At 37.2% G+C, this 14,071-nt stretch overlaps 1 protein-coding gene across 1 annotated transcript in view; it reads right to left on the bottom strand.

Annotated features, from left to right (window-relative positions):
* Positions 1-14,071, bottom strand: part of LOC125240364 (fatty acyl-CoA reductase wat-like) — a 57,886-nt gene that overhangs the window by 24,159 nt on the left and 19,656 nt on the right. Inside the window, exons 4-5 of the mRNA XM_048148270.1 lie at positions 13,889-14,011; positions 12,762-12,886 (exon numbers count right to left, since the gene is read on the bottom strand). Of these exons, the coding sequence (XP_048004227.1) occupies positions 12,762-12,886; positions 13,889-14,011 (248 nt within the window). The remainder of the gene's footprint in view (positions 1-12,761; positions 12,887-13,888; positions 14,012-14,071) is intronic.

The following is a 14,071-nucleotide window of genomic DNA, read 5'->3' on the forward strand; positions in this document are numbered from 1 at the left end:
AAAAAAAATAAAAATATTTTTATTGCCATAACTACCAATACAAATACATGAGAATAAATTAGAAACAAAATGGATAAAAAAACTTAAACAATGTAGCAGTAGAAATAAGAATAATAAAAAAAATAAACCTAAAATTAACTTTTTAACAAAAAATAAAACCGCCTTCAAAAATAAGCGCGTTACAAAACACGGAAAAACTAAAAAGCAAAAAATAATAAACCTTTGAATTCAGATTTCTTATCGTATTGCAATAATCTAAACATCCAAATTATAAACAAATCAATTATTTTTGTGGTCGGTACCAGACCTGTTCGTCGCCTTGCTATTGCCTGTTTGCCCCACCCAACCATACACAGGCTGGTACCGACTCCAAAAATAATTGATTTGTTTATAATTTGGATGTTTAGATTATTGCAATACGATAAGAAATCTGAATTCAAAGGTTTATTATTTTTTGCTTTTTAGTTTTTCCGTGTTTTGTAACGCGCTTATTTTTGAAGGCGGTTTTATTTTTTGTTAAAAAGTTAATTTATTTGTTGATTTTTAGTGGTTCCTAGTGATATTATATGTATCAGTCCGAATATATGTACAGTAGTGAAAGAATTATCCTTTAACTCCTAACCATTGAGGAGTTGACCTTCCATCATCAGCTCAGCCACATAAAATTACTACCGTCAGGCGTAAATACTGGTGTACCTTTGAAAAATACACTAAAAACATTACATGTGCCTATAACATTTGAAGAGTTCCCTCGATTTCTCCAAGATCCCATCATCAGACCCTGACTTGGTGCCAATGGGACCATCTCGGGGTTATACCCGATCGATCAAAAAAAAAATTTTGAAAATCGGTCCACGATTCTCGGAGATATCGAGTAACATACATACAAAAAAAAAATAAAAAAAAAAATAAAAAAAAAAAAAACATTCAGTCGAATTGAGAACCTCCTCCTTTTTTGAAGTCGGTTAAAAATTAACATCAACTACATCTTAAACTATATTTACAGATAAACATTTGGTAGGCTTAGGCAATGGGTACCCGTCTCAGCTTGTTGCCAGATATATAGGTACATATATCCAGCGCTGGTTTTCAGGTGGGCCCCTTTTCCTACGGGTCGGTCGTTCAGTTTCGGGATGCATAGGACAGAACCCCGTATCTTCCCCGTCTATTGTGCGTGTGTGTGCGTACGTGCGTACGTACGTGTGTGCGTGCGTGCGTGTGTTGTGTGTGTGTGTGTATAAATATAGATATATTATGTATGTGTGTGTAAAGTATATAGATAAAGGTACGGTGGCCTAGATGGCGTTACACCTTTGGGGGACGCTCAGCTAGTTGGCGCGAACATTAATGTATGACATTTAAACACATATCAAGCTAAATTGCCTGTGTGGTGACGGGTTAAGAATTTCACCACCCCCTTTCTTCCCGTGGGTGTCGTAGAAGGCGACTGTGGGATATGGGTTAAATTGTGGCGTAGGCGAGAGGCTGGCAACCTGTCACTGCAATGTCACAGTTTCATTTTCTTTCAACCCCTTACTTGCCAAGAGTGGCACTGAAGCTTTAGTAGTTTCATGTGCTCTGCCTAGCCCTTTATGGAATACAGGCGTGATTGTATGTATGTATGTATGTATCAAGCTAATAATATGGCCCAAATTGTCAAAATTGATGTTTAAAAGTCATAAGCTTGTGTCGAGAGATGGCAGTCTATGCATTGTGATTGCACATTTTTCTTTGACAGTAACTCTTTATAATGCTCGATCCTCTTTGCTTGTACTAAGGGTCTCGAAGGGATTAGTACAGTCACCAGCATAAATAAGTGATGATTTCTGTACCTTGTCGTATTAACATCTTGTTTGAAATGTCTCTCGACTACCTCACACTTACCGCCTGTCAAAAACGCGAACAGCCGACCTGCCATACTCGTATTACACTCATGAATACAAGCATAGTACGCGTTCACCTACACGAGCTTAGACTGTGCTAGGAACGCTCTTTCATATATTTGATCGCCAGTGTCCGAGGTGTGCCATGGGACTCAGTCAATCTAAATAAATAAATAAATATTGGGGACAACTTACACAGATCGACTTAGCCCCAAACTAAGCAAAGCTTGTACTATGGGTGCTAAGCGACCATGCACATACTTAAGAGGATACGGTAGCGAAAATGCTAAAATGGAATGCCCCCCTTTCAACTTGGGAATTTTAGTTAAATATACAAGTTATTAACTAGATTTATCGAAAAAAAATTGTCCATTACGAACAACTCAGTCAAAAGATATTTCAAAAAAATCTTTAAAATCGAGGTTCCGCTCTCGACTCTTTCCTCCTTCAAAACTTAATCAATTGGAACGAAATTTGAGAATCTGAATAACAATGAAATAATCTATATCGGACCGTTTAGCTTTTTTGGTTAATTGTTACCAATCTTGAGTATCACACCTTTTTTTGCGCCACAATGAAAAAGGCCGTTTTTGGAAATTTTTGATTGGCTCTAGAATCTTTAAAAGGCAGAATATCAAAAAAATCAAAACGGTCCGACACAGATAAAAATAATAACAATCTGTGTTGAAAAAATCATTGCTCTATCTTCAAAAACCAGGGAGGAAATAGTCGAGAGCGTTTGTATGGAAAATTGACCCCTACAGTATCGTCTTAAATATATAAAAATACATACTTATATACATAGAAAACATCCATGACTCAGGAACAAATATCTGTGCTCATCACACAAATAAATGCCCTTACTGGGATTCGAACCCAGGACCGCGGGTCACTACCGACTGAGCCAGACCGGTCGTCACAATGTCAATCTGTGTAACAATTTCCTAAGATCTTTTTTATAAACATCATGGGCTTAATCCATGAATAATTCAAGTTTTGATCGGTATACCAACAAATATGGTCGTCTTACCTAGATCAAAATCAAAATCAAAATCAAAAATCAAAATAATTTATTCAGCAAATAGGCCACAGGGGCACTTTTACACGTCACATGTACATAGGTATTTAAAAAAATATTTAAAATTGAGTTGAAATTACAATTGATACTATTATATACTAATTCTAAGTTCTAACTAAAGTTAACTCTATACAATTAATTAGAGATGTAGAAGGTCTCTAAATGTCGAATTACAACCAAGAACTACACTAAATTTTAATATAAAAAGTACAAATACAAAAAAAAAGTCTAAAATTACTTTAGAGGTGCAAATGACTCTAAATGTCACAACTAAAAATAAAATGTATATCTACTTAATCTAATTCTCCTTAGAGATGTATATGGTCTCCATGAGTCAAAATCATATATTTAAAATATTCACTAAAAGAAAGGAAACAAACGACAACCGAACAAAGTGTCCTAATTTAATAAAAATTAGAATTAAAGTTACTAAGTTATAACAGCCCCAGTAAGCTTAAACAGACCGGTCTTCACGTTTAATTTTGATTATATCTACATATTTTACATCATCAAAAACCCCGCCAAGTATGAGCCGGATTCACCATCGGAGGGTTCCGTACAAATGTAAGTCGCCAAAGTATTGTTTAAAGTTCCTCAGCAATATTTTGGTCGCTTGAATTTGCTGCCGTTTTTTCAATATGACGCTTAATATTTGAGGCTTATATTTTTTTTGTCGCTAAAACACTAAAAAACTATATTATTGAATTCCTGGCCTATTTTCCCGTTTAATATTTTAGTTGCCCGGTTAAAACGCTACAGCAGCGGGCCGATTTTTGAGTCTCACGCGTTCGAATTCAGAAAATTGTCACTGAAAATAATAAGCAAGTCACCGTTTTCAACCGGTATTTTAGTGACAAAATCCCGTATGCGAGATTCAAAAATCGCCCTCCAGCGGGCCGATTTTTGAGTCTCACGCGTTCGAATTCAGAAAATTGACACTGAAAATAATAGGCAAGTCACCGTTTTCAACCGGTATTTTAGTGACAGTGAGACTAAAAATCGGCCCCCAGAGCGAAAATGCTAAAATGGAAAGGACCCTTTCAATTGGCGAATTTTAGTTAAATATACTAGTGCTATTAACTAGATTAATATACCTACTACTAAACTAACTACTACTACTAGATCAATATACTAGGAAACTAGCCCATTTTGTTTCCCTTGAAGTGACGATTAACGTTTTTACTTTTAATAAGTTTGACGTGTCTGTCTGTCCGTCTGTCTGTCTGTCTGTCTGTCTGTTTGTCTGTCTGTGTGTGTGTGTCTGTCTGTGGCATCGTAGCTCCCGAACGGATGAACCGATTTAGATTTAGTTTTTTTTGTCTGACAGCTGAGTTAGTCGGGAGTGTTCTTAGCCATGTTTCATGAAAATCGGTCCACTATGTCGCGGTCGGGGGTTTTTCAAAATTTTAATTTTGTGGTTAGGTTATTACCTTTTGATGCACGGAACCCTAAAACACGTGACACGATACAAGGTTGATAAATCCTTGTTTCGCCGGTTCTACTAGATTTTTATAAAAAAATAATTTATTCGTTTTAAGTTTTGATGTTGGTTATTAACCGATTCTCAAACTGTTCATTAAGTGTTGCCGTGGCCGAATGGCATTTCTGCGTCGCGAAAAGTAAACGAAACGCCGCGAAAGGTCTGGCTCTGTCGCGCCAATACGCACGAGCGATAGAGATAGATATCTACGAGCGTTTCGTTTCGTGAGCGTTTGTGCCATTTGGCTACGTACCCACTAATTGAGTTTTCCCCTCACTAGCTCGGAAACACGTGTTTTGTCCTTTAATACCAGCGGGTAAAAACGCATTTTATCCACTAGTGGGTAAAGTAATTTGACCTTGAATAAAGTCAAATTAAGTGCTTTAAAATTGATAAAAGTAGGTGAATCTAGTAATAAAGATGATTTACCACCTGTGGAACTACTGGAAGCAGTGATAAACGCATTTTTTGCGTTGTAGTTTCCTCGCTGTAGTGAGGGGAAAAGTTTTGTGTTACACTCGGGTGCAAATGTATTTTACTTCTCGTGTGTTAAAAAACTCGCAAGTTCTAGAACCACTCGCTTCGCTCGTGGTTCAACTATAGAATCCTTTCACTTGCTCGTTTTTCAATTCCACACTCGGCGTTAAAATACAACTTTGCCCCCTTGTATAACAAATAACTATTATAGCGAACACGAATACACACTGACAGACGCGGGACATTATTACGGTGTAGTAGGGATTGATAGTGATACAGATTGTAAAGAGTGCACAAGTTTCTAATGGGTCGGCAACGCGCATGCGACACCCCTTGAGTTGCAGGCGTCCATAGGCTACGGTGACCGCTTTCCATCGGGCGGACCGTATACCTGTTTCCCACCGACGTGGTATAAAAAAATATATCATGTAGGTAATTTTGACCAAAATACCCACATCGTCCTTTATCAACGTTCTAAGTTTACATTACAAACGTAACAAAAACTATATAACCTCCTCCTTTTTAGGGTTCCGTAGTCAACTAGGAACCCTTATAGTTTCGCCATGTCTGTCTGTCCGTCCGTCCGTCCGTCCGTCCGCGGATAATCTCAGTAACCGTTAGCACTAGAAAGCTGAAATTTGGTACCAATATGTATATCAATCACGCCAACAAAGTGCAAAAATAAAAAATGGAAAAAAATGTTTTATTAGGGTACCCCCCCTACATGTAAAGTGGGGGCTGATATTTTTTTTCATTCCAACCCCAACGTGTGATATATTGTTGGATAGGTATTTAAAAAGGAATAAGGGTTTACTAAGATCGTTTTTTGATAATATTAATATTTTCGAAAATAATCGCTCCTAAAGGAAAAAAAAGTGCGTCCCCCCCCCTCTAACTTTTGAACCATATGTTTAAAAAATATGAAAAAAATCACAAAAGTAGAACTTTATAAAGACTTTCTAGGAAAATTGTTTTGAACTTGATAGGTTCAGTAGTTTTTGAGAAAAATACGGAAAACTACGGAACCCTACACTGAGCGTGGCCCGACACGCTCTTGGCCGGTTTTTTAAGTCGGTCAAGGACTGTGTTATTCTTAGTATCCTTATAACATTTTTAAATTAATTTTTGTGACATGTGTCTTCATATTTTTAATCCCCCGCCGCAAAAAACACTTGCACCCGAGTGTAACACAAAACTTTTCCCCGCACTATAGCGAGGAAACTACAACGCAAGAAATGCGTTTATCACTGCTTCCAGTAGTTCCACAGGTGGTAAATCATCTTTATTACTAAATTCACCTACGTTTATCAATTTTAAAGCAGTTTATTTGACTTTATTCAAGGTCAAATTACTTTACCCACTAGTGGATAAAATGCGTTTTTACCCGCTGGTATTAAAGGACAAAACACGTGTTTCCGAGCTAGTGAGGGGAAACAGATTTAATTTATTGATTTATTGAATTTTAATGTTCAATATGAACTCGACTGGCGAGGCCAGAGTAGATCCATTAGTTTTATTTATCGGTAGATATTTACCTCTTCGTGTTGTCATGTTATAGTCTTGTTGCTAATTCCGAAGTTCAAGGTAAAGGTCAACACTTCGTGAGGACTTTGCAGGTTTTTAATATGGGCATATAATTAACCGGGCAACTAAAATATTAAACGGGAAGTTAAGTCGGGCATACATTAATATAATTTGGCTGTGTTTTAATATTGTGGCGACAAAAAAAATATATGAGCCTCAAATATTAAGCATCATTATTATTGAAAAAACGGCAGCAAATTTCAAGCGACAAAAATATTTCCGAGGAACATTAAACAATACTTTGGCGACTAAAATAATAATTGGCACCTAGTATTGTAAAGCGTAAAATTTTTAATATTTGTAGTCATATAGATGTTAGCACCTAAATAATTATACTTAGCTCATCGTTTAAAGTAGTATTTAAATTGCGGAGGCAACTAAAAAAATTAATTGGGAAGTAGGTTTTTAAAACACATATAAAATCGTTTCTTTATGAAAACGGATTGAAAGGTAGCTACGTACCGATGGTCTCATCGGAAGATCAGCGCTGGAAGTCACCAGCAACACGCTGAGGTGAGGCCATTTCGTGGCACTTCATTCCTTTCTGTCTTGTTGTTATTATGTATATTTTGTCTTGCCTGTATTTATTCGTGAAAAATGTTTATTCTATTCTATTCAAACATCGTATTTGCGACCCGTAAACCACAAGTAGTATTTAAATATCTCTATAAGGGAACGCGTACCAAATCATTTTATAATAAGTACACAGCAAAAAGGAGTGTATAAGCTTCTAATGGGTCGGCAACGCGCATATGATACCCTTTGAATTGCAGGCGTCCATAGATTACGGTGACCACTTTCCATCAGGCCGATCGTATGCTTGTTTGCCAGTTTGGTATTTAAAAACATTACCATGATAATCGTGTAGTATAATATTACAAGAACAGAATTATTTACTGCTAGCAGAAAAGTGGGTTAGGGTTAGGTTATTTTTTTAGTAGAATATAAGTCCTACCAAATTTTGCTATGGCATGAGTCTTAGATACTTTGTATAAACAAAACAACGATAGCAAAAAGGAAATGAAATACAGTCCCAGAGGCACCGTTAGGTACGACGACGAGCGAAGCGAGGAGGAGTGTTAGGTATCTTGCATCCCCAACACACATGACTCGCTATCAAAACAGAAATAGGAAAAGATGGACTACTTTTTACCGCCTAAATATTATGCAAACAAAAATCTACGGAAGTACTCTTAATTTAGAAGATTATTTTGCTCACATCATTCCAGCATAAGATTCGATATTTTAAAATCTGCGGAACGATTTATGCCAAAGCATATTCTGAGTAAGGTTTTCCTGCCAAAAAAATGAATCTTTCAGAGTGATGTTAAGACTGCGTAAGGCCGGCCTTAGATTCGATAGAGTAAACGTAATGAAAAGTTAAATTCATTGTATAGAGACGAAGTTGTCAGCACCCCCAAACACCTAATTTCTTACCCGTAAGTATAATATTTTGTCGACCATTATATTTTATAAGAATCCTTTTTTTTATTAAAATGAAAGCTCAGGTGAAGAGTGCCGATGTATAAATTTTAAATGTACTTTTTATGTTAATTTGCTATATAAATATTTTAAAAGAACTGTATATTTTATATAAATAGAGAGCCGTTTTCCTATTAAACTGTATTTCTTAAATTGTTTCCAATATAATTCAGATGCCAAATAAATAGTTGGTACTCGCGTCTGAATAAACCGTAGCCGTAATGACATTAAAATGATACCTCATATTTAAATAATTTGAGGCCACATTTTAGTCGCCAAAGTATTATTTTTGATACCCATTTCTATGGTTATTTAGTCGCCCGGTTAAATACGTGCCTTTAATATGTACCTAAATAAAATCCATGCTTAATATTATAAATGGGAAAGTGTGTGTGTCTGTTGTTTGTCCGTCTTTCACGGCAAAACGAAGCGAATTGACGTGAATTTTTAAGGTGGCTCGCTTTCCATACAAAAAACATCTACCATTTATTTAGTCACCGCACACTACAACTAAATAAAAATATGCGCATACATCTACTATACATTATCCGTCGTCGCAGTAGTGAATGAAATACATTGTTTCATACAGAAATCATGGACAAATCCATGTGAATTTTTTATTAATTTTACGTAAATGTGCGTGCCAAATTTTGTGTACAGACACAGAGCCGTCATATTTCGCGCATTTTTAGTTGACATTGTCATCAGTGACACTTGGCTCTTGACAAGTAATTATTTAAAGATATTGGTTTAGTTAACTCAAGCAAATTCAGAAATAATGACGCATCTTGTCAATAAAGATACATATTGTATATTTCGACACTGCTAGTGTAAATCGAAATGGCGTCTCGGTTAAAGGGCTGACTATGATGCTGAAGATCCTGAGTTCCGTTCCGAGGTTTTTTTTAATAATTTGATCTTTTTTTGGATTTATTAAGTTTTTTATATTTTTTTAATGGAATATTTGACTCTTACTATATTGCTTTCCTATTTTTTATTTTCATACAAAAATACAATACAATCCTTTATTATGCCTTTGTTGATAAAATAAAATATTACACGTCTGGTACATAGGTCATAGTGTGGGCATAGTATTAGTAATGTGCTGTACTCCTTGCATTTACTGAGCCGGTTGACCTATGTTGTTGTTGTGTGAATGTTTTTCTTCAACAACTAAATGGTTATACATATACAAGAATATAATAGCAAGAATATGGGTAGCTTTTGCACATTGTAATTTTTCCTCAGTCACCCGTTGACCACGAACGCTGTAAAGTGTTCGAAACGTCGGGATGAAATTTAAATTCATTATACGCGATTTAATCCGTTTTCATAGTTTTATTTCATGAGTAACTATCGCGGTAACCGAAGACAATATTAACTAAATGGTTACAAATAATAATTATCATCAAATTATCATCAATATAATCTGATCCAGTACTAGCTTTTTCCCGCAGCTTCGCTCGCGTTAGAAAGAGACAAAAGTAGCCTATGTCACTAACTCCCCTTAAATAATCACGTCAATTCGTCGCTCTTTTTTGCCGTGAAAGACGGATAAACAAACAGTCACACACACTTTTTTTTTATACTACGTCGGTGGCAAACAAGCATACGGCCCGCCTGATGTAAAGCGGTCACCGTAACCTATGGACGCCTGCAACTCAAACAGTGTCACATGCGCGTTACCACCCTATTAGTACATTCCCTTGTACATTCCCTTTTGCTGTGTTAAGTACGCAGCAAAAAGGAGTGCACAAGTTCTAAGGAGGGTTCGGGTTGCCGACGACTCAAAGGACAATAGACGGAACAAGTTAGTTCCGTAAGTCCTCCCGTCACCAGCACACCGCACCCTCGTTGAGCTCTGGCAGCCTTACTCACCGGCTGGAACACAACACTATGAGTAGGGTCTAGTGCTATTTGGCTGCGGTCTTCTGTAAGGCGGAGGTACTACCCCAGTTGGGCTCTGCTCTAGATTCGAGCGAGACGACATCCGCTGTGCTGTGCCCTACCACACAAAGCGGAATATCATTCGCTACGAGTATGACCTACCTCCTACAAATGTTCTACACTTTCCCATTTGTAATATTAGTATGGATTTGACATTATTATTTATATTTAAATAATTATATATGTATAGCCTAATTTCCTCGGTAACAGCGTGTTATGTAATGGCGTCGTTGGTGAACAGGCGTCTGTCACGCCGTGAGTCTGCGTTCGAATCCCAGGATTCTATAAACTTTTTGTATTTTTTTGGATATAAATTTCGTATTTTTTATTGACCGAGCAAGAATGGAGAGCCGGAGGTATCAATTTTATCTTAGAGAACATATTGATTTTTTATTGTCATTTTGATTTTCCACTTATTAAGTTGAGATATAAAACACAACTTTTAATACCCTCGCTAAATATAATATTTTCTCGAAATTATTCCTTAGATAAAAAAAGACAGAAGTCCTCTTCAGTTTTTAAAGCATTACGTTACTCAGTTAAGTATTGCATTCTCATTTACTAATTTAAGCTTTAAAAAGCGATTTGAATAGGTACCCATACTCCATCGAAAATAAACAATTAGAAAAAAATCATTTGAATCGTAGTTTAGAAACTAAAATGTATCTATACTTTTTGGGATTTTTTAAAATATCAGATTAAGATAATTATGTTAGAAATTCTGAGTTGGACGAACCCAAAAATTATTACCATTCAAGAGAATAGGTTTTTAATCTTTTTTTGTGGAAAACGCTCAGTAACTACTGTACATATACATTGATGTATAATAATAAAACAAAAAAAAAAGAGAAAAAGTCCTGGATTCGAACCCAGTACTTCCATGCAAATCATGCGATGGCACGTATTTACCGTAAGGCTATTTAAACAAGCTGTCGCCGCGTGAAATTATCGACTAGAAGGAATACAAAAACACTGTTTGTATGTGTGAGTGGTACTTAAAAATAGTGTAAAATAGTAAATGTATCTACATTAAGGGGATTTACGTTACAATGAGAAGTTTAATGTTTGTTGTAATGCGTCAATTTTAATATTAAATGTTCGCGAAGCATAATTGAAAGTATATATACTAAAGGATACTCTAAGTGCGTTTTCACATTATCCGATCCGATATCGGATGTCGGACCGATATCCCATACATTACAGGCGCCATCTTGGATTTTTCCCATTTAAATCCTGCCGACATCCGATATCGGATCGGATAATGTGAAAACGGACTTACACAGATCGACTGAATCCTACGGTAAGCTCGCGGTAAGCGACTGGCAAATCAAATGACATTTCACAGTTTCACACATAAGTTCCGAAAAACTCAATTTCAATATACTCACGCCTCTGATGTTGGTTTTTTTCACTACTAAGACCAGGGGCGGCTCACTCCGCGATTCTATCGCCGCGCTACAAGTACATGTCAGCGGCCGCGAGTTCGCGGCCCATTCATTGGCGACGACCTTCGCGCGGCGCAATAAAATTCAATGTTGGCTGCTCGCGTGCGGTCCGTTTGTTAATGTAGGTAAGAATTTAGAATGGCGGCATTTTGTGAACATCAAAGGAGTGAGCCTTCTGTACTTGTACTATTATATATTCTGTGCTAAGACTCAAGGTCAATTAAATCAATGTCAAGGTCACTTTTATGTTTGCAGTCTCTTCCTATGTAACAGTAAGACTTGCATGGTCCCTCTGATGTTGATTCTTGTCACTACTACGACTCAAGGTCAATTAAATCTAGGCCAAGGTCACGTGTTTTTGCTTTTTTTACATTATTATTTAAGACTTACACTGAAACCTGAGTAGTTTCATGTGCTCTGCCTACCCCTTCATGGGACACAGGCGTGATTAGATATAGATATAGATGTTTATTGGTAAAATATTCACATTCACACGTCAATTATTTACATACAATGATTATTTAGAAAAAAAAATCACATTTCACATTGGGTATTCTAAGTAATGCAGACACACATATTACATTAGTAGGTACACGATCCAGTCAATGACCCGTAGGTATCAAGGAACTCATCCAAAGTATAGCAAGCCATTTCGAGTAGGATGGATTTTTTTTTATACTACGTCGGTGGCAAACAAGTATACGGCCCGCCTGATGTAAAGCGGTCACCGTAACCTATGGACGCCTGCAACTCAAACAGTGTCACATGCGCGTTGCCACCCCATTAGAAACTTGTACATTCCCTTTTGCTGTGTTAAGTACACAGTAAAAAGGAGTGTACAAGTTCTAAGGAGGGTTCGGGTTGCCGACGACTCAAAGGACAATAAACGGAACAAGTTAGTTCCGTAAGTCCTCCCGTCATCAGCACACCGCACCCTCGTTGAGCTCTGGCAGCCTTACTCACCGACAGGAACACAACACTATGAGTAGGGTCTAGTGCTATTTGGCTGCGGTCTTCTGTAAGGCGGAGGTACTACGACCCCAGTTGGGCTCTGCTCTAGATTCGAGCGAGACGATATCCGCTGTGCTGTGCCCTACCACACAAAGCGGAATATCATTCGCTATGCCCTACCTCCTATTATTTTAGTTTGCGGACAAATATTGCATCGCTAGAAGCTTGCTTTATGTCATCATGCAGTATATTGTAAAGTCTGATACCCATTACATGCACAGACTTTCTAGTTTTTGCAAGGCGGCACGCTGGCACGACCAGCTGGTTACGCCTGCGCGTCACGCTGCTCCTGAGTTGGCTATGAGTGGGGATCAGATGAAGGTTTTGTCTGATTGTATGTATGTATGTATGTATGTATGTTATTTAAGACTTACTTGATATATTTGCAGTCTTTTCCGAGCAGTAAGGCTTGCATGGTCCCTCTGACATTGGTCCTTGTCGCTAAACGTAGAGGTTCATCGAAGGTCACCGTTGCGGCCACGTGGAAAATTATGTTTACCTGATTAAAAAAGAAGGCCCATTTAAAAAAGTGTTTTGTCCCTTTCTGTCATGTTGACTTATGTATTTGTGAGAAAGGGACAAAACTCTTTTTTAACAAATCAGTTCAGCAGCTTTATTATGAATAAGGGGTTGCATTTAAAGATGGTCAAAAAAATCTTGTAAAGTTTAAAAAAAGACCAATTTTCATGAAACATGGCTAAGAACACTCCCGACTAACTCAGCTTTCCAACAAAAAAACTAAATCTAAATCGGTTTATCCGTTCGGGAGCTATGATGCCACAGACAGACACACAGATAGACAGACAGACATACCGACAGGCACGTGAAACTTATACGGGGGTTTTAACAAAATTTTAATTTTGTGGTTAGGTTATTTTTCAGTGACATGACATGATCTGCTAGACGATCTACATCTTAACTGTGGTAGTATATATCTAAACTGTGTATAGTGATGTTTGCGCAATTTTTTTTGCCGCTTATTTCTACTGACGGAAATGGCTTCTCAGACTTTATTATACTTATTATGCGTTAGTTTGACCCTGTAACTTTAGTTTATACCATCATTTAACAATTCAGCCATTATGAGACAATTGTATAATCTATATCCTAGTGCGTTTTTGCTAATTTTACCTCATTGGCTAATAATATGTTGCAGTAGTGATACTTTTTATCTAATAACCGCACAGCTCTGCAGATTGCTATAATAGTACGTTACGATACAAGTGCGGAAAATAACCACAAAATAAAAATTTTGAAAAACCCCCGACCGCGACATAGTGGACCGATTTTCATGAAACATGGCTAAGAACACTCCCGCCTAACTCAGCTTTTAGACAAAAAAACTAACTCTAAATCGGTTCATTCGTTCGGGAGCTACGATGCCACAGACAGATACATACACAGAATGACAGACAAACAGACAGACACGTCAAACTTATAACACCCCTTCGTTTTTGCGTCGGCGGTTAGAAATAAAAATTAATGTATTTGTATGTCTTACCTCATTGCTCAATGTGTACCAGTCTTGGTCGCTTATACCCAGTCGAAGCTGTGTGATGTCTCCATTGACCACTGTCACTCGGTCTACGAAGCCAGGCTTGCGTTTGTGTAGACCATCGTAGACCTGTTAACAATATCCATAACTAATATCACATCTCGGACACTGCGGATCAAACATATGAAA

Source organism: Leguminivora glycinivorella, chromosome 27 (assembly GCF_023078275.1).
Source record: "Leguminivora glycinivorella isolate SPB_JAAS2020 chromosome 27, LegGlyc_1.1, whole genome shotgun sequence".
NCBI lineage: Eukaryota > Metazoa > Arthropoda > Insecta > Lepidoptera > Tortricidae > Leguminivora > Leguminivora glycinivorella.